Raw genomic sequence first — 22,737 nt, 5'->3', positions numbered from 1 at the left:
AGAAGTACAGACCACAAGAGTGTTTTGTAGTCAGGATATCATAACGCATAACCATGGCAGCATTACATTTTCATTAAAAAAGATTATTACTTCACATTTGGCTTCTTCAGAAAGTTTCAGCGAAGAAACACTAATTTCATACAGTGTAATATTGTTAATTGAAACTGGAACATAAAAAAGATGCAAAGTCTGACTGACACGGTTGTCAGTTTATAGTTGCCATTGCAACCAGCAATAGCAAAGATAGCTAAATCATATATCAAAATGTCTGTAATAAGATTTGAGGAAAAGTCACCAAATTTGGACAAAATGGAATGAATGGCGAAGGAGTGGCAAATGACACCGAATCCTGAAATGCACTAGAAAATATATCAAAAAAAAGGCTTTGTTTTAAATTTCTTATTGCATTGTCACTTGATACTTTCTCAATTAAGGTTCATGAGTTTGTTAATGCTGGGAGCGTGCCTTCTATTGTCAAGCAATGAAAACTGTCTCGCCACCCCTTGATCATGTTATCGTCGGAAGGAAAACTTTGAAGGTGTTTTTCTCGAAACTCTGATTTCCTCAACCACTTGACATGCGCTAATATAATCACTGACATCTCCGCAATTGAGTACTTTTACGAGTTGTACTAAATATGACATTAGAGTAGAAGAGTAAGGGAATGATGTCATGCCATTTTCAGAAGATTGTCCTCCCCCGACCTTCGGATCCTTTTGTTGTAGCGGGTCACATATTATACTTGTGATCTCCAATAGGGTATTTGGTTAACCTCAACATAAGCCAGGAAAAAAAAAATCAAATACATTTTTTCGTCCATAAGAAAGATGTTCTATGTGTGTGTCTAGATCAACGCTGATATTTTTTTATGAATTACAAATAGAGTGTTGTCATCTATTAATAGATCCAATTACTTAAGTAATGCCAACAAGTTGACTTCATTTTGAAGCTAATGAGAGTCAATCCCTCATCCCCACCACCTCAATCTTATCTCCTTTTTTGCATTTTGGCTGTAGCTCTTCAGTAAACCTTTACCTTTACCTTTATCTGTTTCTGTATGTTGGTAAAGGCACTCCATGGCACAGAGGGCCCAAGAAACAGGGGAGCTCCAAGGTGAGTAGAGCCATGATGAGTCCCTGACGTCTGCACTGCAGAAGGATGGAAGTTCGTGTGGTGCCTTTGTAATGCTGGTAATTAAACAGGACTAGCATTCTTCTTTATTTCAAATATTCTGTGAACAAGAACATGTACTAATATATTCTTTTCTTGTGCCCATCATGTAAAAGTGAAGAGGTACTGCATGCTTTCAGGTTGTTTATTTGTCCATCCCATAACACTTAATTGCAAGTTTAGAGAAAACAAAAACAACAACAACAACAAACAGGCTTTTATGTTGGCTGACCATGGTATCTGCTACAGAGACTAACAACTAGTCTAGGGCTAAATCTCTCAAGATCAAAGGTTTGATGTGAATTGCATAGATAGGTATGCTAGTACTACAGTTAACAAAAAGAATATGGCCTACACGCATTTAAAATCATGGGGTTAATCATAGAAAAGAGTAGAACTGAATTCTCACCATATTTCAGAAATGGCTAAAGGTTTATCTTCATGAAACTGTAGGCCTACTCATATGGTTGTACTGACTGACAATAATTTTCTCAGGAAGTTCTTATGCCTCAGATACGCCATAAAGTGTCACCTGAGGCATTATATATTTTCAGGTTGTCCTTCTGTCTGTCCTTTCGTCTGTCTTTCTGTCTGTGTGACAGTTGAACTGACCTGTCTTTTGGGAGTTGAAATGAATATTTCCTCTGAATGCTGTGTTGCTATTTTCTTACAAGGTCAGTCTAGAACATGAAATCTTAGTGTTATGTGTCTGCAGTAATGACATTTATTACTTTGACAACGTCAATTACAGATCCACTTCATCTTTTACTTACAACAGCTTTGTTAATGGTCCTTTAAAACCAGGTAGACGAGCTTGATGATTTCATGTTAATATCTTATCAATACTAGTTGACTATAATAAGACATTCACATATAGATTTCATACACTAGAATCTGAATTTTACATGTTTCAGCATGTTGATGTTCCAAGTTTGCTTATTGATATTATCACATTTGTTGAGCCAGTCTCCTGACTCTTTTTTAGGAATATGTTTATGATTGTATTTCCTAATTAGATGTAATAGTACACGTGATTGGTTACGTATTTCTTTACTCACATAAATGTTAATGAATGTACGTATATATGTGTATATGTGTGTGTATATATCTATATATATATATATATATATATATATATATATACACACAAACAAACATACATACATACATACATAGTTATGTTCATTAATCATTATTATTATTATTATTATTATTATTATTATTATTATTATTATTATTAATATTATTATTAATATTATTATTATTATTATTAATATTATTATTATTATTATTATTATTATTATTATTATTATTATTATTATTATTATTATTATTATTTGTCTTTGTCTTTAGAACGCATTAGCGATCACAAGAGGTCTGAATCCAGCTAGCCTTGGTCAGGTACATGCAAGAAATATGAGGGATATGTACTAAGGGCATTACTGGCAGCAGCAGTGAAACCACCCAAGCAAAGACGAATCTGTGATGCTGTGGGGTGCAGCAAGCCCCCTCTGCCAGCAGACTGGGTTTGTTGTGAGGTGTGTGGGAGGTTGTGTCACCTCATATTTGTTGACATCTGCAGACCTCCAAAGGGTGACTTTGTATGCCCTGTGTGTAAGGCACAGTATGAGTAGGTGAATATAGAGGACCATCTTCCATATGTGACCGTGCATCACAAAACAAAACAAAAAGTCATACACTTGATTTTACGTGAGGACTCTTGAAAGGGGAAATGGGTCAACTGAGTCAATCTTGTGTGTTTCATATTTGCTGAAAGAGCTATCCTTCTACATAATTCTTTAGTTTGGGATCATAACATGAATGTGAAATTGTGTTTTCAGCAGTTTTTCTTCAACCTTTTTGGAGGAAGAGTAGAACGATCAGGTATGTCCCCTTTTCATTTCTTGAAATTATTTACACACTATTTACTTTTAAGTCTAATAACTTTTGAAACGATAAGTCTACTGATTTGAAAGTTGACATTAAACATGCATAGAATATGTTAAAGGAGCATGCTCAATTTCAGCTTAATCTGATAATCCCTTCATTGTGGTAGCTCCAGTGGTTTACATTCATTGCACAGCTAGCACGGCTTGGTAAAGATTAAATGCTTGAATAGACCCTCTTTTCTCAATTCACACTTTTCCAGAGTGTGTGCTTTCGTTCTAGTATTTAGATAGGGTAGGGGAGTCCATTTGAATTGTGTGATACATCATTTTAAAGCTTAGAGTCCGCTCTTTAAGAATCTGCCCTTAACTAAAAATCAATGTCTGGCAACGTTTTGTTGGTTTTGTGATGCACGGTCACATTATGTCACATAATCATTCTGGATGGAGACATCAGTTCTCCAAGTATATATATTATAATGCATTATTCTACCAAGTGGGATTTCTTGAAAAAGGCTTGCATTAAGGTCATAATGACATTTCAATCTTGTAAAGATAACTTGGGGAAACAGTCTCTTCTGCCCAAAATTAGTATACCAAATCATAAAATCATAATTGTGTATGCAAAATGGCGGCTGAATCAGCATAGATTGCAATTTCAGAAATAAATCTTCTCCAACCATCTTATTATAGGAAATATGTAGTATATCATGACAAAATACCATAGGCACATGCCAGTAAATGTTTTCCTGGCTGTATATCAAGATCCTTTTATTTTCAGTGAATGTTTAATGTAATTGATAGAGACTTTATCCTGATATGAATGCATTTGTACATGCCTTTATACAGTTGTTCATACTCATACTTCCATGAAATGCAATGGAATTGATAAAGGAGACATGGCCCTAAAGTCTAAGTGAAAATTTTACACATGTGCCCAAGCTTAACCCCTCGATCGCCCAAGTCCCCATTACACAAAACAGTAAATGCAAATGCATTTGTTATAAAAGCATAGATGATTTTCATCAAACTATCACTAATGCCTGTTCTGAAAATGTGCACATATACCATTTAGGACATTCCTTTCTGAAGTTGCTAATTTGCATATCTGGCTACAACATGCTTGTGAGAAACATGTAATAAGATATTTTCTTGTAACCCTTCATGGTTAGTAAGGAGCACCTGAACAGTATTTAAGTCAAGTATATAGTATTAGACAAAATAATGAAAACAAAATAAGTAAAAAAGGATGGAGATCCAGTATACAAATGAGATAAGATAAGTATTAATCATGCTGTTATCTGTTTTCGTGATATCTTGTAGAAGTTGTAGATTCATTCGTCCAGTTCATGCACGTAGTTAAGACCTTATAAAATCTTCAATCAAATCAGTAGTTTACCCTCTCAATTACCCTTATTTACAAACAAATTATTTCATATATTTTATTCACTTATTCATTCATTGACCTTGTACCTTATATTCTTTAAACTTTCATCAACACTCAATGAACAGTTTGTCTACACTGAATGTACAGGCCTTCTCATAATGCATGGGATAAAATCTCTTTTGCCTTGCAATTTTCAGTTCTTTAAAAGAATTGTTGGTAACGATTCATGAAGATTAAAAAGAAGTATTATTTGGTGGCCATATTGTTTATAAGTGTAAGAAATGGCTTTCTGGGCATTACTAAGATTCTTTTTAAGAACTGGGTATTTCTCTTGCCCATGTAGCACAAACGATACATAGTAATCATTTTTCCATCATAGCTGCCATTGTCCTGATCGGTGTCTTTCGCGTACTCTGTCAAAATTTCCATATGGCTTGTAAATGTAAATCAGCTTTCCCTAAGAAGCACAGACGCAAAGTGCTGTGGTGTACTCGTATTATCTTTCCGCAGATTTGAGCCATATGACCCCCAAAACTGGCACCACAAAATGTCTGTGTCAATGTGCTTGAATTATGTTTAAAAGTCTGATTCCCCTAGTTTTTACTGCCACATGTGCTTGCACGCTATCACATTTTTCAGAAATCCCACTTGAAAGAAATACAACTATGCACTCTTCAACTATAGCACCAATTGATTTATCCTAAAACTGTTGCAGCTCAAAGTCATAGAAGAGTGCTAGCTTTGCTGTTATGTAAATTTTATGTCAGATTTTTTTTTTCCAATGCAAAAGTATGAGAGTAGGAATGATGCGTCACCATGGGCCACAAAGCATTAAGAGTGGCACAAGTGCATCACCAGTTTGTTTATAACATGCTTACCGTACATTCTGTATGCAAAGTTGTGCAGTATAGGTCAGATTCTTGTGAGTAGCAGACAGTATGCTACCATGGTAAGAGTATATAATGGTGCAAAATCAACAAGGTCTTGCAACTTGATATTTGTCTCCAGCTAGTAGACAATTCCGACGAAATATGTTTCATGTGATCATTTTGAAAATAAGATGTGTAAGACTTATTTATGACAAGCCAAAAGCATGTTAACAGTAACATGATTTCAGTTATTGTTTTCTCCAGTGCAAAAGGATAAAAGCAAGAATGGTTTGCAAGCTTTGACCACAAAGCATTAAGAGTGGCACAAGTGCATCACCACTGTTTGTATTCAACATGCTTGCATTCCGCAAAGTTGTGCAGTATAGGTCAGATTCTTATGAGTAACAGACAGTATGCTACTATGGTAAGAGTTTATTATGGTGCAAATTCAACAAGGTCTTGCAATTTGATATTTGTATCCAGGTAGTAGACAATTCAGAGGAAATATGTTTCATGTGATTATTTTGAAATTAGGTTGTGCAAGACCTCTTTATGACAAGCCAAGGACAGGTACCCAGAACATGATTTCAGTTATTGTTTTTTTTTCTTCCACTGCAAAAGTTTGAGAGCAGGAATGGTGTGTCAACATAGGCCACAAAGCATTAAGAGTGGCACAAGTGCATCACCATTAGTTTTGTTTATAACATGCTTATATTCTGCAAAGTTGTGCAGTAGGCCCTATAGGTCAGATTCTAATGAGTAGCAGACAGTATGCTCCCATGGTAAGAGTGTATTATGCTGCGAAATCAACAAGGTCTTCCAGCTTGGTAGTTGTCTCCAGTTACCAGAAAATTCATACGAAGTATGTTTCATGTGATTATTCGATCCATCTGATCCTTTAAGTGAGGCCTCTACCAGACATAGACTTGAAGCATGTATTAATGATATGACAGCTTGGATGATACGGAACAAACTCAAACTGAATGATGGCAAAAGTGAATTCATGATAATTGCATCAGAACATCTGCCAGCAAAGGTCCGTAGTCAATCATTACGAATTGGACGTGTCAATGTACAATCTGTATCAAATTGTAGGAATCTGGGAGTTTATTTTGACCATGAAATGTCAATGGCGACGCACATTACAAACACATGTCGATCTGTATATTTGCAACTACACGCAATATTCACATAAGTATCAGGAAATCCTTATAAAACAAAGTTGCAGCCTCTGTTATTCATTCGTATGTTTTGTCTCGTATTGATTATGGAAATGCATTATTGTTCAAGGCTTCATCTTACCAACTGGCCAAACTACAGCGTGCTCAGAACTCTGCTGCTCGGGTCCTCAGTGGAACATCTTGCTTCTCCAGCATTACCCCAGTTCTAAAAAATCTTCAATGGCTATAAGTATCCAAGAAGATAGAGTTTAGAATTTTTCTTCATACATGGAAAGTATTACATTCTTCAGCTCCAAAATATTTGCAAAACCTTGTTTCAGAATACGTCCCTGGCAGAAATCTCCGTTCATGTAATAATAAACAATTAACGGTTAAAAGAACAATCTCCACTCTCGGAGAAAAAGCCTTTGTTGCTGCAGCCCCATCTCTCTGGAACGCTCTTCCACTGAGGATCCGATCAGCAGAGACCATTGAAACATTCAAAAAGCTTCTGAAATCACATATTATGTTCGCATCTTGTTTTGATTGAATTTTCAACGAATTGGTCATTGGGTGTACATCTCTATCTATCTCTTTCTTCTTTTTCAACCTTCTTTTGTACAAATATGACTACGATGTATGTTATTCTTTTTGTAATTACGACATTTTGCTCACAACATCTAAAATAAGCCTGTTCTGTCAATGTGGCCCACAAAGTATTTAGTAGACAATTAAGAGGAAGTATGTTTCAAGTGATTATTGTGAAGTAAAGTTATGTAAGACTTTTTTTTAGACAAGCCAAAGACATGTACCGAGTAAAATAATTTCAGTTATTTTGTTTTCTGATGCAAAAGTATGAGAGCAAGAATGGTGTGTCAACGTGGGCCACAAAGCATTAAGAGTGGCACAAGTGCATCACAAGTTTGTATATAACATGCTTCCATTCTGCAAAGTTGTGCAGGTCAGATTATCATGAGTAGCAGACAGTATGCTACCATGGTACGAGTACATTATGGTGCAAATCAACAAGGTCTTGCAACTTCATGTTTTTCTCCAGCTAGTCGACAATTCAGGGGAAATATGTTTCATGTTATTATTGTGAAGTTAAGTTGTGTAAGACTTCTCTATGACAAGCAAAAACTTGTGTCCTGGTAACATTTTAGCTACTTTTTTTTTTTTAACAAATACAGAAGTCTGAGGCCTGGTATAAGAAACAGTTGAAACCTTGCTCTTGTGTTTGCATTCTATAGTATGAGAGTTCCTAGGGATTTCAGGATCCATTCCAAAAGTAAGTAGTTTAATAAAAAAAAAAGTAAAGTCTTACAAGTTCAACAGTAGAAATTTGACTGAAAAACTGATGAAAAATTAAGAAGTTATGAAATGTTGAAGTTTTGCTAATTTCTGCAAAACAGTTCTTGTACAGTGGATATTATGTAAATGAGTTATATAACCATGTTACAACCTCACAGTTTTCTACTGATTGTGTTAAAAAAATGAAAATTCAATGCTTCCGTCAGTGAAATCTCAGACATGATGTTATTCCGTGTTGAATAACTTCAGAGTAGTTATCAGATAGATATATCAGGATTTCAGCTTTGGGCATAAATGCGTTTTAAACGGGAAGTTTGTCCATATTTACAAATAATATGGAAAGTTGTGAGGGGAAGGCATGCTCATTTTGCCATTTGTATATTCATAAAGACTGTTCAAGAACTCTTTCGTGAGAAATTAGCGAAATTTCAAAATGTCACAACTTCATTGTTTTTCTTCCGTTTTGATCAGAATTTTACTGTTATACACATAATATTGTACTCTTTATTCTGAGACTAATGTATATTTCGACTAAATTTTCCCTTCAGCCATTGTTTGCAAGGAAAGAAATTAGTAACATAAGTAGTGTGAAGGGTTGACTGCAAATCATCGATGAGTGTGCATAGAGCAGAATCCACTTCTAAGGCAGTGCATCTTCAAATTTTTCTCAATTTATTTGTAGTTTTGAAGAAACTCTGAATCATATTTGTTATATGATTCTTATGTATACATATGTTATATATATATATATATATATATATATATATATATATATATATATATATAATGTGTGTGTGTGTGTGTGTTTGTGCATTATGTACAAAACATTGACATTGGAAGAACAGTTATACTAACATGATAGTCATGTTTAATGCTAAAATCACATCAAAACACCAGAGTTTAGAAGACACGTAAGTGTATTTAGTTCGTCACTTTATTATCAAAATATTTTGTTGTAAATCAAATTTTAGTGGTCGCCAAGTAATGACCAAACCTCGCTCTACTGTCGCCTTTTTATAACACATAGGCATTAGAAGAGCACTTAATACTAAGATATTGTTATTTTCAAGGGTCGAATCGCATCAAAAGACATGAGTTTCGGCTCCAGGGGCTCTGTTTGTTACTCTACTAAAAATAATTTAAGTTAAAAATTCAAGTTCATCGGTAAATTCACCAATATGACCAAACCGCACTCTACTGTCGCCTCGCCACACTCTACTGTCGCCTCGTTTTATGTGTATAACGCATAGGCATTAGAAGAGCATTTAATACTAAGATGTTGTCACTTTTAACGGTCGAATCGCTCCAAAAGACATGAGTTTCGGCTCCAGGGGCTTTATTTGTCACTCTACTAAAAATAATTAATGTTAAAAATTGAAGTTCATCGGTAAATTCACCAATATGACCAAACCGCACTCTACTGTCGCCTCACCACACTCTACTGTCGCCTCGTTTTATGTGTATAACGCATAGGCATTAGAAGAGCACGTAATACTATAGATGTTGTCATTTTCAAGCGTCGAATCGCATCCAAAGACATGGGTTTCGGCTCCAGGGGCTCTGTTTGTTACTCTACTTAAAATAATTTAAGTTAAAAATTGAAGTTCATCGGTAAATTCACCAATATGACCAAACCGCACTCTACTGTCGCCTCACCACACTCTACTGTCGCCTCGTTTTATGTGTATAACGCATAGACATTAGAAGAGCATTTGATACTAAGATGTTGTCACTTTTAACGGTCGATTCGCTTCAGAAGACATGAGTTTCGGCTCCAGGGGCTTTATTTGTCACTCTACTAAAAATAATCAATGTTAAAAATGCAAGTTCATCGGTAAATTCACCAATATGACCAAACCGCACTCTACTGTCGCCTCACCACACTCTACTGTCGCCTCGTTTTATGTGTATAACGCATAGGCATTAGAAGAGCACGTAATACTATAGATGTTGTCATTTTCAAGCGTCGAATCGCATCAAAAGACATGAGTTTCGGCTCCAGGGGCTCTGTTTGTTACTCTACTTAAATTAATTTAAGTTAAAAATTTAAGCTCATCGGTAAATTCACCAATTATGACCAAACCGCACTCTACTGTCGCCTCACCACACTCTACTGTCGCCTCGTTTTATGTGTATAACGCATAGGCATTAGAAGAGCATTTGATACTAGTATAAGATGTTGTCACTTTTAACGGTCGATTCGCTTCAAAAGACATGAGATTCGGCTCCAGGGGCTTTATATGTCACTCTACTAAAAATAATCAATGTTAAAAATGCAAGTTCATCGGTAAATTCACCAATATGACCAAACCGCACTCTACTGTCGCCTCACCACACTCTACTGTCGCCTCGTTTTATGTGTATAACGCATAGGCATTAGAAGAGCATTTAATACTAAGATGTTGTCACTTTTAACTGTCTAATCGCTCCAAAAGACATGAGTTTCGGCTCCAGGGGCTCTATTTGTCACTCTACTAAAAATAATTAATGTTAAAAATTGAAGTTCATCGGTAAATTCACCAATATGACCAAACCGCACTCTACTGTCGCCTCACCACACTCTACTGTCGCCTCGTTTTATGTGTATAACGCATAGGCATTAGAAGAGCACGTAATACTATAGATGTTGTCATTTTCAAGCGTCGAATCGCATCAAAAGACATGAGTTTCGGCTCCAGGGGCTCTGTTTGTTACTCTACTTAAAATAATTTAAGTTAAAAATTCAAGTTCATCGGTAAATTCACCAATATGACCAAACCGCACTCTACTGTCGCCTCACCACACTCTACTGTCGCCTCGTTTTATGTGTATAACGCATAGGCATTAGAAGAGCATTTGATACTAAGATGTTGTCACTTTTAACGGTCGATTCGCTTCAGAAGACATGAGTTTCGGCTCCAGGGGCTTTATTTGTCACTCTACTAAAAATAATCAATGTTAAAAATGCAAGTTCATCGGTAAATTCACCAATATGACCAAACCGCACTCTACTGTCGCCTCACCACACTCTACTGTCGCCTCGTTTTATGCGTATAACGCATAGGCATTAGAAGAGCACGTAATACTATAGATGTTGTCATTTTCAAGCGTCGAATCGCATCAAAAGACATGAGTTTCGGCTCCAGGGGCTCTGTTTGTCACTCTACTAAAAATAATTTAAGTTAAAAATTTAAGCTCATCGGTAAATTCACCAATTATGACCAAACCGCACTCTACTGTCGCCTCACCACACTCTACTGTCGCCTCGTTTTATGTGTATAACGCATAGGCATTAGAAGAGCATTTGATACTAAGATGTTGTCACTTTTAACGGTCGATTCGCTTCAAAAGACATGAGTTTCGGCTCCAGGGGCTTAATATGTCACTCTACTAAAAATAATTTAAGTTAAAAATGCAAGTTCATCGGTAAATTCACCAATATGACCAAACCGCACTCTACTGTCGCCTCACCACACTCTACTGTCGCCTCGTTTTATGTGTATAAGGCATAGGCATTAGAAGAGCATTTAATACTAAGATGTTCTCACTTTTAACGGTCGGATCGCTCCAAAAGACATGAGTTTCGGCTCCAGGGGCTTTATTTGTCACTCTACTAAAAATAATTAATGTTAAAACTTGAAGTTCATCGGTAAATTCACCAATATGACCAAACCGCACTCTACTGTCGCCTCACCACACTCTACTGTCGCCTCGTTTCATGTGTATAACGCATAGGCATTAGAAGAGCATGTATTACTATAGACGTTGTCATTTTTAACGGTTGATTGAGATGAACTTCGATTCAATTAGAACTTAAGAGAATGACTGATTTTATTAAGTGTACTTTTCTGTGTTTTCTGACCCAGCCCATTTTACCCACCCACCCCCCAAACAAAACAAAAATAAAAAATAACAACTAGGCATTACTAAAAGTATTTATTTGAAGAATCTTCTCACCCCCCTTCAAACGCACTTACCACAATGACGATCAAACTCATCGTCAAACCATGTTTGTACAGAATCTTCGGGATGTCAGCAAGGGTGAGTCGTTGATGGACATCCCTCGAGTGAGTGACAGACAGACGGACAAATACACACACACACACACACACACACACAAACACACACACATACACATACTGTTGCAACTGTGCAAGCAAAATGTGTTTACATGACGTACACTCGGTGGTGTACGTTTATAACGCAGGGGAACAGGGAATTTCCCACCTCATACATATTCAATAAGGCTTCGGCAGTCAGCGCGCCAGCTCATGAATAATTAATATCTGTGACCTTTGGTGAAACTACTTCCCGCAGAGCATTCTCGCCTCAAAAGTGCCTACCCGCGCGTACGGACAAACTATGGCACGCTGATTATGATCTAGGCCTACTGCAACTTGTTTTATCCCAGCGCATCCGGGAGCAACGGGAATGAGGTTTGTTTGCGGGCGCCTGGCGCTCCGGCGCCGCCGGGGGGCGGGCGGGGGCCGCGCTGCGCTTCACCTGCCAGCCAGCTAACAGCGAGTCACGGCACGGAATGACTAAGAGATCGGTAACAAACAAACGCAAATGAAATTACTCGCCTACGTCTTTGAGTGAAGGTGTCATGGCAGCAGGAAACGGAACTCTGCAGGTAGCTAAATCAGTGGTTGATTTACTCGTCCGGAATTCACCGAGATTCAACTCAATATTTTCAACGGTAATAACACTTCACGGATCTCTTCGACTTCGATTTTATTGACAGTCCCAGCTATTAACTATCATGTGTTAGTCATGCACAACACAATAAAACCAATGAAAACAGGAATACCAACTCGTAATTTACCGTACACTCAGCTGCTCAGAGTCAGACTCGCGTAGAAGTCCCATCAATCTCTAAATGATAAGAAATTTCATTTTGATATTAATTCCTAGTTCTGTCCATGATTGATGATACGTAATAGTAACATGAGTAACAAGGAAGATGAGTAGATCTACTTACTACTGGTACAGGAAGTATAAATTTACATTACTACACTACTAGACTCGGGCTAGAATTTTTTCTAATAAATATTACTAAGCCCAAACACAAGGGTCAGTGATAAGCAATAAAGCCAGGTCGAGTCCGATGGGCTGGATCAATAAAGTAAAATTGCGTAATGTCCGTGTAATGGAGGTACTGGTATCAACTTTTTCATTTCACAATGAAGATCATATATCGTTATATGGCAAAATTGTGAAATAGGCCCCACCGCAGTGCGCGTGCACCCGTGCGTTAGCAAACAAGGGTAGGTCCTACTCCTAGGGTTTGAGGGTTAGGTTAGGGTTAAAGGGTTATATAGGGTTAGGGTTTAGGGTTAGGTAGGGTATATATGGTTAAATTGGCTGTTAAATTAGTCAAAGGACATTAGGGAGTCCTTCCGAGAAGAAAGGGAGGACGAAAGATGCTATGCTGTGGAAATCGGCCCCACCGCTGTATCAATCTTGCGTAAACGCCGTTTGGTGGGGCTGCATTCACGAGTATTATACTGTGGAAGGAAGCCCCACCGCCGTGCTTACCTACCGATGAACGCCAAATGGTGGGGCTGAATTCACGAGTATAAATAGGCGAGCCGCCGTAATAGTACGGACACGCAGTGGTGGGGCCTATTTCACGAGTATGCCGATCATTTCAAATGATGTTTAAAATTTTGCTGTGTCATTTATATTTGATACATGAACTTTGCCCCCCCCCCCCCCCCCCCATTGTACTAGCCTGATGTTGCATGTTTAATGTTTTAAATCAGAAATCTGTGGCATGGATTTGCTGCACAACTGTTACATGGACATCACATTTATTGGCAATCTCAATTCTCTGGTCTGAAATTGTAATACCCATGATGCTTGAGCACAAAACTTGGTGGGATACATTATACATTTTCTTCCTGAAGTCATTACTTTCAGATTTTGAGTGCCGCAAAAGATAACTCTGTGGACTCACCGCCGGCGCCACATTTTCAAAAGTGGGGGGGGGGGGGGCACTTATGGGTTTCGCTATGCTAATTATGCGCTCCCAGGGTAATGAAAAGTGGGGGGGGGGGCGACAGTGGTGACACCTTATGTATTCCTTTGTATGGTGCAAAAAAGCATTATTGATGAGTAATTAAAAGTGGGGGGGGGGGCGAAAGTGGTGACACCTTAATGTTGTCCTTTGTATGGTGCAAAAAAGCATTATGCAATTTCTTCCTGAAGTCATTATTTTCAGATTTTGAGTGCCACAAAAGATGACTCTGTGGACTCACTGCCGGCACCATGTTTTTAAAAGGGGGGGGGGGGGGGGGCCCACTTCCAGGTTTTGCTATGCTAATTATGCGCTCCCGTGGTAATGAAAAGTGGGGGGGGGGGGGGCCGACAGTGGTGACACCTTATGTATTCCTTTGTATGGTGCAAAAAAGCATTATGCATTTTCTTCCTGAAGTCATTATTTTCAGATTTTGAGTGCCACAAAAGATAACTCTGTGGACTCACCGCTGGCGCCACGTTTTCAAAAGTGTGTGTGGGGGGGGGGGGGGATTCCGAGTTTCGCTATACTCATTATGCACTTTGGGGGTAATAAAAAGTGGGGGAGGGGGGGCCCAAAGTGGTGACACCTTATGTATTCCTGTGTATGGTGCAAAAAAGCCCCCCCCCCCCCCCCCCACTTCCGCCGGCCATGGGACTGACCAGTAACTTTCTCAGAAAGACTACTGGTAGACTAGACTCATGGAAAAGCAAACTGACAGTCAGAAACACACCTCAAGTCACTGTCATATTTTGTTGCATAAAATACCAGACTTTTATTCTAAGTGCTTTACCGTATATCGAAAAACAGGTATTTAAGAGTCACTCCACTCCACTGACAGTGGTGCACTGTAACCTGGATTACAAGTCTACAGGGAGCATAAAATCTACCTATTCTTCTGTTACATAAGGGTGCTCAAGTTCAATCTGTAACTTGCGCAGCGAAGTAGTGGCATATAAAGTGTTTGGAACCAGTTCCTTGTCATTGAACTTTCTTAAACAATTTCCTCTTTTTTTTAATCTTTTTTTTTTATGGTCCTGTTTGAACAGTTCAGTGTCACCCATGCTACCAAAAACAAGCTGACAGTGGACTACGAGGTCCTAACTAGCCACACCAATGATGGGAACACGCTCCATGGTGGATTCACAGCGTCTGCCTTTGACTTTGTGACCACTGTAGCTCTCTTATTGGATCAAGATGACCCTCGTCCTGGTGTCAGCCTGAACCTGAGTATCAAGTACGTTCAAAGAATTCATATTTTACCCGTTGAATATGAGCTGACTTTGCTAGCCTATATAACACATGCCTCCCATAGACACCCAATACCCACTGACAACCAACTACATTGATACAAAACATGGTGCCCTGTACTTTATCAAAAGAAGAAGAAGAAGAAAACTGCCCGAATAGACTCGGGACTAGCATTCTACAGGATAAGCATGTTCTACTGGCAGTTTAGTGACTTCAGAATGATTATCATGTTTGCATCATTTGGGTACAATCAACTCCATGTTAGTCGATCTTGATGGGATTGAGAAAAAGCATAGAAGAGCACAACTTTGTAGGTGATATTTAGCTTCTGTGTATACAGAGAATCTGAATGTCAAGACTACCCATTTAAGTTTGGTATCAAATTAATGAAATAATGAAATGTCCTGACATCCCTTGCAAGAAATAAAGAACTGTGGTCCTTTGTGCTAGAGAAAGTTATTAAGTCTGAAGTCTCTAAAGGCCATGTCACACCTTTCCCGTCAAGCCTTGCGTGCAACTTGTGAAGAGCAAGTTTTGCTGGAGTTTAATCTGATTTCAAACATTTTTGCTCTGCCCAAAACCTACTTTTTAGATTTTTTTGGCTCACCTGAGCCGAAGGCTCAAGTGAGCTATTGCGATCGCTCTTCGTGCGTCGTGCGTCCTGCGTCCTGCGTCCTGCATCGTGCGTAAACTTTTTACATTTTCATCTTCTTCTTGAGAACCCCGTGATCGATTTTTACCAAACTTGGCAGGTAGCATCCCTGGGGGGATAGGATCTCAATTTGTTCAAATGGGCACCATGCCCCACCTGGGGAGCCCCAAGAGGGGCCCAAACCCCCCCAAATTAAGGAATCTTCAAAAATCTTCTTCTCTAGAACCAGAAGTGATAGAGCTAAGTTAATACTATAAATTAGTACATTGATGACTGTAGTTTCAAATTTGTTCATGGCGGAATCATGGGTGCCCCCCTTGGGACCCAGGGGAGGGGTCCTAATGGGGCCTAAATTGTACATTTTCATCTTTTTCTTGAAAATTCCATTATGAATTTTCACCAAAGTTGGCAGGTAGCATCCCTAGGGGGAAAGAATCTCAATCCCATCAAATAGGCACCATGCCCCACCTGGGGGGGGGGGGGGGGGGGCCCAGGGGACCGAAATTTGGACCGCAATTGTAAATTTCGATCTTTTTCTTGAAAACCCTATCACAAATTTTCACCAAACTTGGCAGGTAGAATTCTCATGGGGATAAGATAAGTGTTTGAATGGGCACCATGCTTTCCTAGGGGGCCCCAGGGGGTCCAAACCTCCTTAACCCGTTGAGGACGAGTCCCGAGTATACTCGGGCAGGTGTCTATGGGAAATGCGTGTTGTAGCAAAATCAGTCCGTCCTCAACGGGTTAATTAATGAATAATCAATAATATTTTTCTCTAGTTCTAATGAAAAGTGATAGGGCTTTAAGTCTTTTTTTTTCTCCCAAGCTGCATAATCCAACTTTAGTACAGTGTACTTGGCAGGTATTTTTACCAGTGTGATGGAATACGTAAATAGACACCATGCCCCCACTCTCAAAGCTACCCCCACCATAAGTTTCCAATGTTCTCAGGTAAGAGTCTGCAAAAATGCATGGAAGGTGAACTTGCGATACTCAGGTGAGCGTGTGATCCCCGGGTCTCTTGTTTCTTTTTTTTTTTTGCAATTCAAATGCACTGAAGTGTTCACAGTTAAATGTACTTGAGATTTTTTAAAATACTTTTCAGAGTTTGTTCAGACTTTTTTTTTTTTTTTCTGCAAGTACTCATACCTCTGATTACGATTGTATCTTGTTTCTTTTCTTTTGGTTGCTTTTCTGCAGCTACTTGAAGGCCCTCAAGGCTGGAGAAAAAGTAACATTTGAGGCTGAGGTGCTACGGAGAGGCAGAACAATAGCTTACACGGTAGCAAGTCTTTTCAATGAGAAAGGAGAGCTTGCTGCCCACGGCACACACATAAAGCACTTAGGATCTAGATGATCGAGGATAGATATTCAGAAGCTATTCCACCCATATACCTGTCTACATGTAGCTGCATTATGGACAGTTACAACTGTATATTCTATTTCCTTGTATTTCAAGCGAGTAAAGCTATCCATGAAGAGGCATGTCAGTAAACTCAGGAACAGTTTTGTAGATTCAGTTTTGAGTAGATCAAGCAAAGAGAGTTATGGCTCTTGAGATGCTTACACGATGTGTATTCATATTTTATGCCTCCGCAACATGCTTTTGCATTGTCCATATGTCCTTAATCAATTTTTTGGATGATGAAACTTAAGAACTGTTTGAGGTGTTCAATGAAACATGGCATACATGTTGTATGTATGTATGAATGCGCAAAGCAGTGTCTATCAGCTTTTTGGCATATACACTGTAGGTCAAAAGTCATTGAGTCAAGGCTACATGCTAGTAAATTTCACCATTTCCCCCTATATATCTGCAGTGCCAGAATGTATTTCCATGAAATTTAGTGTATTTTCATGAAATGAAGTGTATACATGAATTACCAGATTAAGAATTAAGCTATTAATTAGTAAAGAGGCACTGTATCCAAAGATATTCTAGGAAAAGTTCTGGACCATGATGTAAAAGGGCAAAGGTCAAATGAAAAAGCTATTAAAATTTCACATTTATCCTCCCAATGTCACATATGGCTCTAGGTTTCTTCATGAAACGTAGTACATATGTATTGCCTGACACTGACTCTCTTTGAATGTTTCCTGTCAGGTCAGAGGTCAAGGGACGGAGCTCACCTTAAAATGCTAAAATGATACGTGCGATATGTATTTTCATCATACCCTGGAAATGACTGATCATGTACACTGTACTTTGCAAAACAGTGTAATCAAACTTGGTGTACTTTTTTGTATTCATACTTTACTACACAATTATTACATAAGGAAAGTTTTACGCCATAGGGTCAAAGGTCAGGTGAAGATGCTAACATTTCACCCATTTTCCGGAATAAAGTGGCTCTAAGTAGTGTCATAGTACCAGATAAAAATTATTTGTTAATCTAGTTAAATACTATTCATCTCTCATTGACAATTCATGGAACTATAGACCTATTTGGAGAACACTGAGATACAGTGGAGGTGCACCAGTCACCATAGCGAAATTTTATAGTTATTTTATGCATTCTATTTCACCTCTTGTGAATTTATGATACCACTGTGCTACCGATGTGCTACCGTTTTGCAATAAAGTATACTTGTCTTCGAGAAACACCAAAGAAGAAAGAGCTGGACTCACTTGTATTTTGTGGAAAAGAGGGACAGCAAGTGTTTTTGTTTACATTATACAACTATATAACATATTGTATTTTATATTAACATTTTTATGATGTCAGAAGTTCCAGCCTAAACTGTGCTCTCAGAAGTTTGAGTTTAATACGAGCGGATGTAATTAAGTTTTTCCATGAATCTTGGGATGTCTTTTGTAAAATGAAATATGTTTGACCTTATCCAAGTTGGGGAAAAAAATTGAGCGTGATGAAAAAAGAAATGTTACATATGTAGATTAACACTCTATGTGATCTATGCTTTCTTTTCTAACTGTGATCCAATGATGTTTACAACTGCCCATGGCAGCCAATGTTAGCAAATATTTAGGAGCATTGCACACATATAGTGTCTGCTAACCATACACGAAACAAAAACAAACCCCCCCCCCCAAAAAAAAAAAAAAAACCTTCACGCATGCATGCATTTAGATGCAATTTCTTTTCATTTCCCTTTCTACACAGTGTACTCTCGTTTAATGTGAGGAATACTGTTATAACGGAATTCTCTTTGCAATGAAGCAAAAATTCAGGTTCCAAAATATCATCTATGTGTCTTTGTATATCAGTGTTAAGCTTTAACAAAATTTTGATGCAACGAAAGAAAACCACCTGTCACAAGAACTTTGTCACAATGAGAATGCACTGTATCCGCCTGTAGAAGGGATGTGTACGTACAGTACAGTCATGTATTTGTGTACAATGTACATTCAATATAAGTATTATGCTACATGTATGGCAATGTATACGTTTGAGTGAATATGTTAGTCTTTACGCTCATGTTGGTACTGTCACTGTTTTGTATTTTCTGTCATTAAAAGCTTTTCTTCTCTTAGTTTTCTAGTTAAATCAGGTCTTTGAGTAGGAAAGGAGGACAGCTATGTTTTTTTTTTTCTTCTTAATTCCCATAAACCGGGATCTATTCAATCAGCTATAGAGGACAGGCTGTTGTCCACACCGTTTGGAATACCAACAAATTAGATTTCCCCAGGGGCTTAGCATATGATTCATATAGGCCGTACTGAGCGGTAGTATGTCTCCCTGTTCCCATTCTTATGGTGAAGTGACGAGCTAACTGTTTGTTCAAGGTGATTGCAACAACCAGAGTAAACCACACAAACTGAATACATTGTACAGCCTGTAGTAGGAGATTCGTTGAAATGAGAAGTGAAAAAACAAACAAACAAAGGGAATATAATGGAATTCTAAATTTCCTTATTTTTTCGCAAAACAGTGGAAGCAGTCAATGTATATACATAATATATATATATATATATATATACATACATAGTATATGCAAAACAATCATAGTAAACAGAGCATTCAAGTATTCATTCAGTTCTATTCTGTTTGCTTTATTTTCACATGAGAAGTATACAAGTCATTAAGTGCATAATTCAAAATGTATTGTATCTATGAATGAATAATGAGAGTAACAATGCATACGCAAGGACAACAACAAAGAATTAAGTACAGCGACGGAAAAGGGTGATCTACTGAAAAGTGGAGCTTGTATAAAGACGTGGTTACTCCACTAACAATATGCAAATAACGTATTCATCCAAAACTTATCTATGTATACATAGAGCATGCATTAACCAGTATGTTTTTGATAAGAGCATGTTGAAAACGGTACACATTTCAAAGTACTCAGAAATACAACTGCAAAATAAGATACCAGTGTTACGGCACAGACACTTTTCATTGAGCATTATGTACAAGGGGAAAATGGTGAAAACAATAACGACAGTACATTCATACGCACATAGTTGGTCAAACAAAAATGGTCATACAAACAAAAGACCCAATGAACATCTGCATGTCTCGATATAAATCATGCTTTGGGTCATTGATCCAGCTGCAACAACTCCGTTACCCTGTCATTGGCAATAAGTAATTCAATCATTTTATTATTCACGGTCTTCACTTTTTTTTTTATCTTTTTGTTGTTGCAAAAGGGTTGCAATTTATGCGTTGGTCAATGGGGGACATTGTTAGCATGTGACGATCACCTCGCTTAATTTGCGTAATGTGATTGGGATTAATGTAAATGTCGCATGTTTCCCTTTAACATAAAACCTGCTTGGTTTATGACTCCTCTAAATGTAGCTTCCACTGTTATGTCCGCTTGATTTTGGTTCACGTCGACAGTTAAACATGAGAGTCATGTTTCACTTCAACTTTATGGCAATGAACGTGAAGTCAGCTTAATTTATTCTGTGTCACAAACAGCAACTCTCATAATCCCACTTGACCCAAGTATAATTCCTATGTATGCCCATGATTTTAAAGGAAACCAAAACCCAAAGAGAAATGTGAATTGAGTGAAAGCAGCAACATTAGTAGAACACATCAGTGAAAGTTAGAGGAAAATTGGACGATCGATGCAAAAGTTATGAATTTTTAAAGTTTTGGTGTGGAAACCGCTGGGTAAGGAGACTACTTGAGCTTATGGCATCATGTGTGGACAAAGTTATAAAGAAAATATTAAGAAAATTAAACATGATTTCATTTTCTAGCGTAATAAAAGAGCACTTGATTAACCACTTTCAGAAGGCAGGGGGAATAATTACTGCCCTTGACTATGTCGGTATCAAGTTGATGGAATGTGTAATTTTCATGAAAAATAAATTTTTGAGGAATTCCCTTTATATTTTCTTTATATTGTTGTCCACTCATATTAGTCATAACCTCTAGTAGTCTCCTCAACCAGCAGTTCCAAACACCAAAACTTTACAAATTTATAACTTTTGCATCAATTGTCTGATTTTCCTCAAACTTTCACTGATGTCTTCTACTAATGTTGCTGCTTTCACTCAATCCACATTTCTCTTTGGGTTTTGGTTTCCTTTAATCATGGCTATCACATAAAACACTGAATAATCAATGCTTATTTACCATATCATTGCAATTACCCTCTGAGGACAATTTCTCCTGTCAATTAGTTGCAACTCAAATGAGGACAGTTAACCTTGCATAAGTCGAAGTCACTCAATAAAGTCGAAAATTGCCTATAAAAGTCGATGTCCTGAAGCATTTCTTTTGTCATTACACGTATTTTCTTTATCGTTTAATGTCTTGTAAGTCAAATTTCTGTGAAGTTGAAATTGTTAATTCAGTCTCTAGAGATTCAACTAATGCATGTTTAATTTGTATACGTAGTATTCCAACGAGCAATACTGTCGTAGATTCTTAAGTAGGCTTAACGACCTTTACATATAGGCCTACATGTACTATTATAGTAAGCGACTATAAATGAAGGGTTTGCTTGCAAAAACCGATAAGTCCATTTTTGAAGATTTTGAAGTACGATTCTGTCATAATGTACAAAATAATACCTTTTAAATGATACATTGGTCACTACATATAAAGGTATGTTTTTGAAGTTATGGTCAAAAGAAGCAAAAATTTTCATATTAATTCTCTATATTTTTCTTGACCTTTAATCGCAAATATCTCCATTTGGCTAATATGGACTTATCGGTTTTTGCAAACAAACTCTTCGTATGTACCCTGTTCTTCAGTAACCAGAAAAGAGGAATCGACTGCAGAGAAGTCCTAAAGTTCATGTCTGACTATTTTCCCGGATTCTATCAATGGCAAAATGTTCTTTACGGTTATTTTATTTATGTTTTCATTTTCGGGTGAATAAACCTTACTTCATACAAGTGCTTGTATTTGGGTTAACGAACCCTCGGAATAACGAACCGTATTTCATTTTCCCCCTTATTATTAAACCTTCCTAATAACGCCATGAATATTAAAAATAGCGAATCTTATGTCATTTTCGGATGAAGGGGCATTCAGAATAACGAGTATAGCCCGTTCTTCACAGTAGGTTTCCTCGATTATTTTTTTTTTCTTCATGTCACTTCCTTGTTCTTTTGATGACAAACCACATAGTCATACCAAGAATACGGAGGGGCATTGCATATGTGTTAAAGTCAACCTATTTCCTGATTTAATATACATGTTAGCACAAGCAAGTGTCTGGCACATGCAAACATCACATCATGTGTAAGGGAAATGTCGCAACTTTCGACTACTGACTTAAATAGAACTTTATAGGGGCTTCATCCTCGTGTGATATGTCTGTCATGGGGACGCTGTATGACAAATTACCGCTAACAAGCACTTTCATTTTCGTAACATTTCGGATATCTACCAAGAAGCAAAATGCATTCGTTGATTGCTCCGTCTAGTGTGTTTGTCATTTATGGTAAAAAGCATCTCAACATCTACTGTTAGGCAGTGTGACCAGCGGAAATAATGGGATTGTGCTTAAAGCGGCACAAAATAGCATAAAAATATGCTAAATCGCCATGAAATTATGTCACATCATGTCAACCAATTGTGGTGCCTAATCAGCTGACAAGCAGAAAAAAGTCTCTCTTTT

At 37.7% G+C, this 22,737-nt stretch overlaps 1 protein-coding gene across 2 annotated transcripts; it reads left to right on the top strand.

Annotated features, from left to right (window-relative positions):
- Positions 1-12,263: 12,263 nt before the first annotated feature.
- On the top strand, positions 12,264-18,723 carry LOC140234067 (acyl-coenzyme A thioesterase 13-like). Of its 2 annotated transcripts, none has more exons than XM_072314147.1 (3): positions 12,264-12,395; positions 14,831-15,018; positions 16,885-18,723. In XM_072314147.1, the coding sequence occupies exons 1-3, from the start codon at positions 12,369-12,371 to the stop codon at positions 17,039-17,041; spliced, it is 372 nt and encodes a 123-aa protein (XP_072170248.1). In that variant the 5' UTR covers positions 12,264-12,368; the 3' UTR covers positions 17,042-18,723. The 2 variants fall into 2 exon arrangements, with proteins under 2 accessions (XP_072170248.1, XP_072170247.1); XM_072314146.1 differs by having other exon boundaries at positions 12,264-12,461.
- The last annotated feature ends 4,014 nt before the right edge of the window (positions 18,724-22,737 follow it).

Source organism: Diadema setosum, chromosome 10, assembly GCF_964275005.1.
Source record: "Diadema setosum chromosome 10, eeDiaSeto1, whole genome shotgun sequence".
Classification (NCBI taxonomy): domain Eukaryota; kingdom Metazoa; phylum Echinodermata; class Echinoidea; order Diadematoida; family Diadematidae; genus Diadema; species Diadema setosum.
The sequence above is the reverse complement of the archived record's forward strand: the minus strand, read 5'-3'. Positions and strand labels throughout refer to the sequence as shown.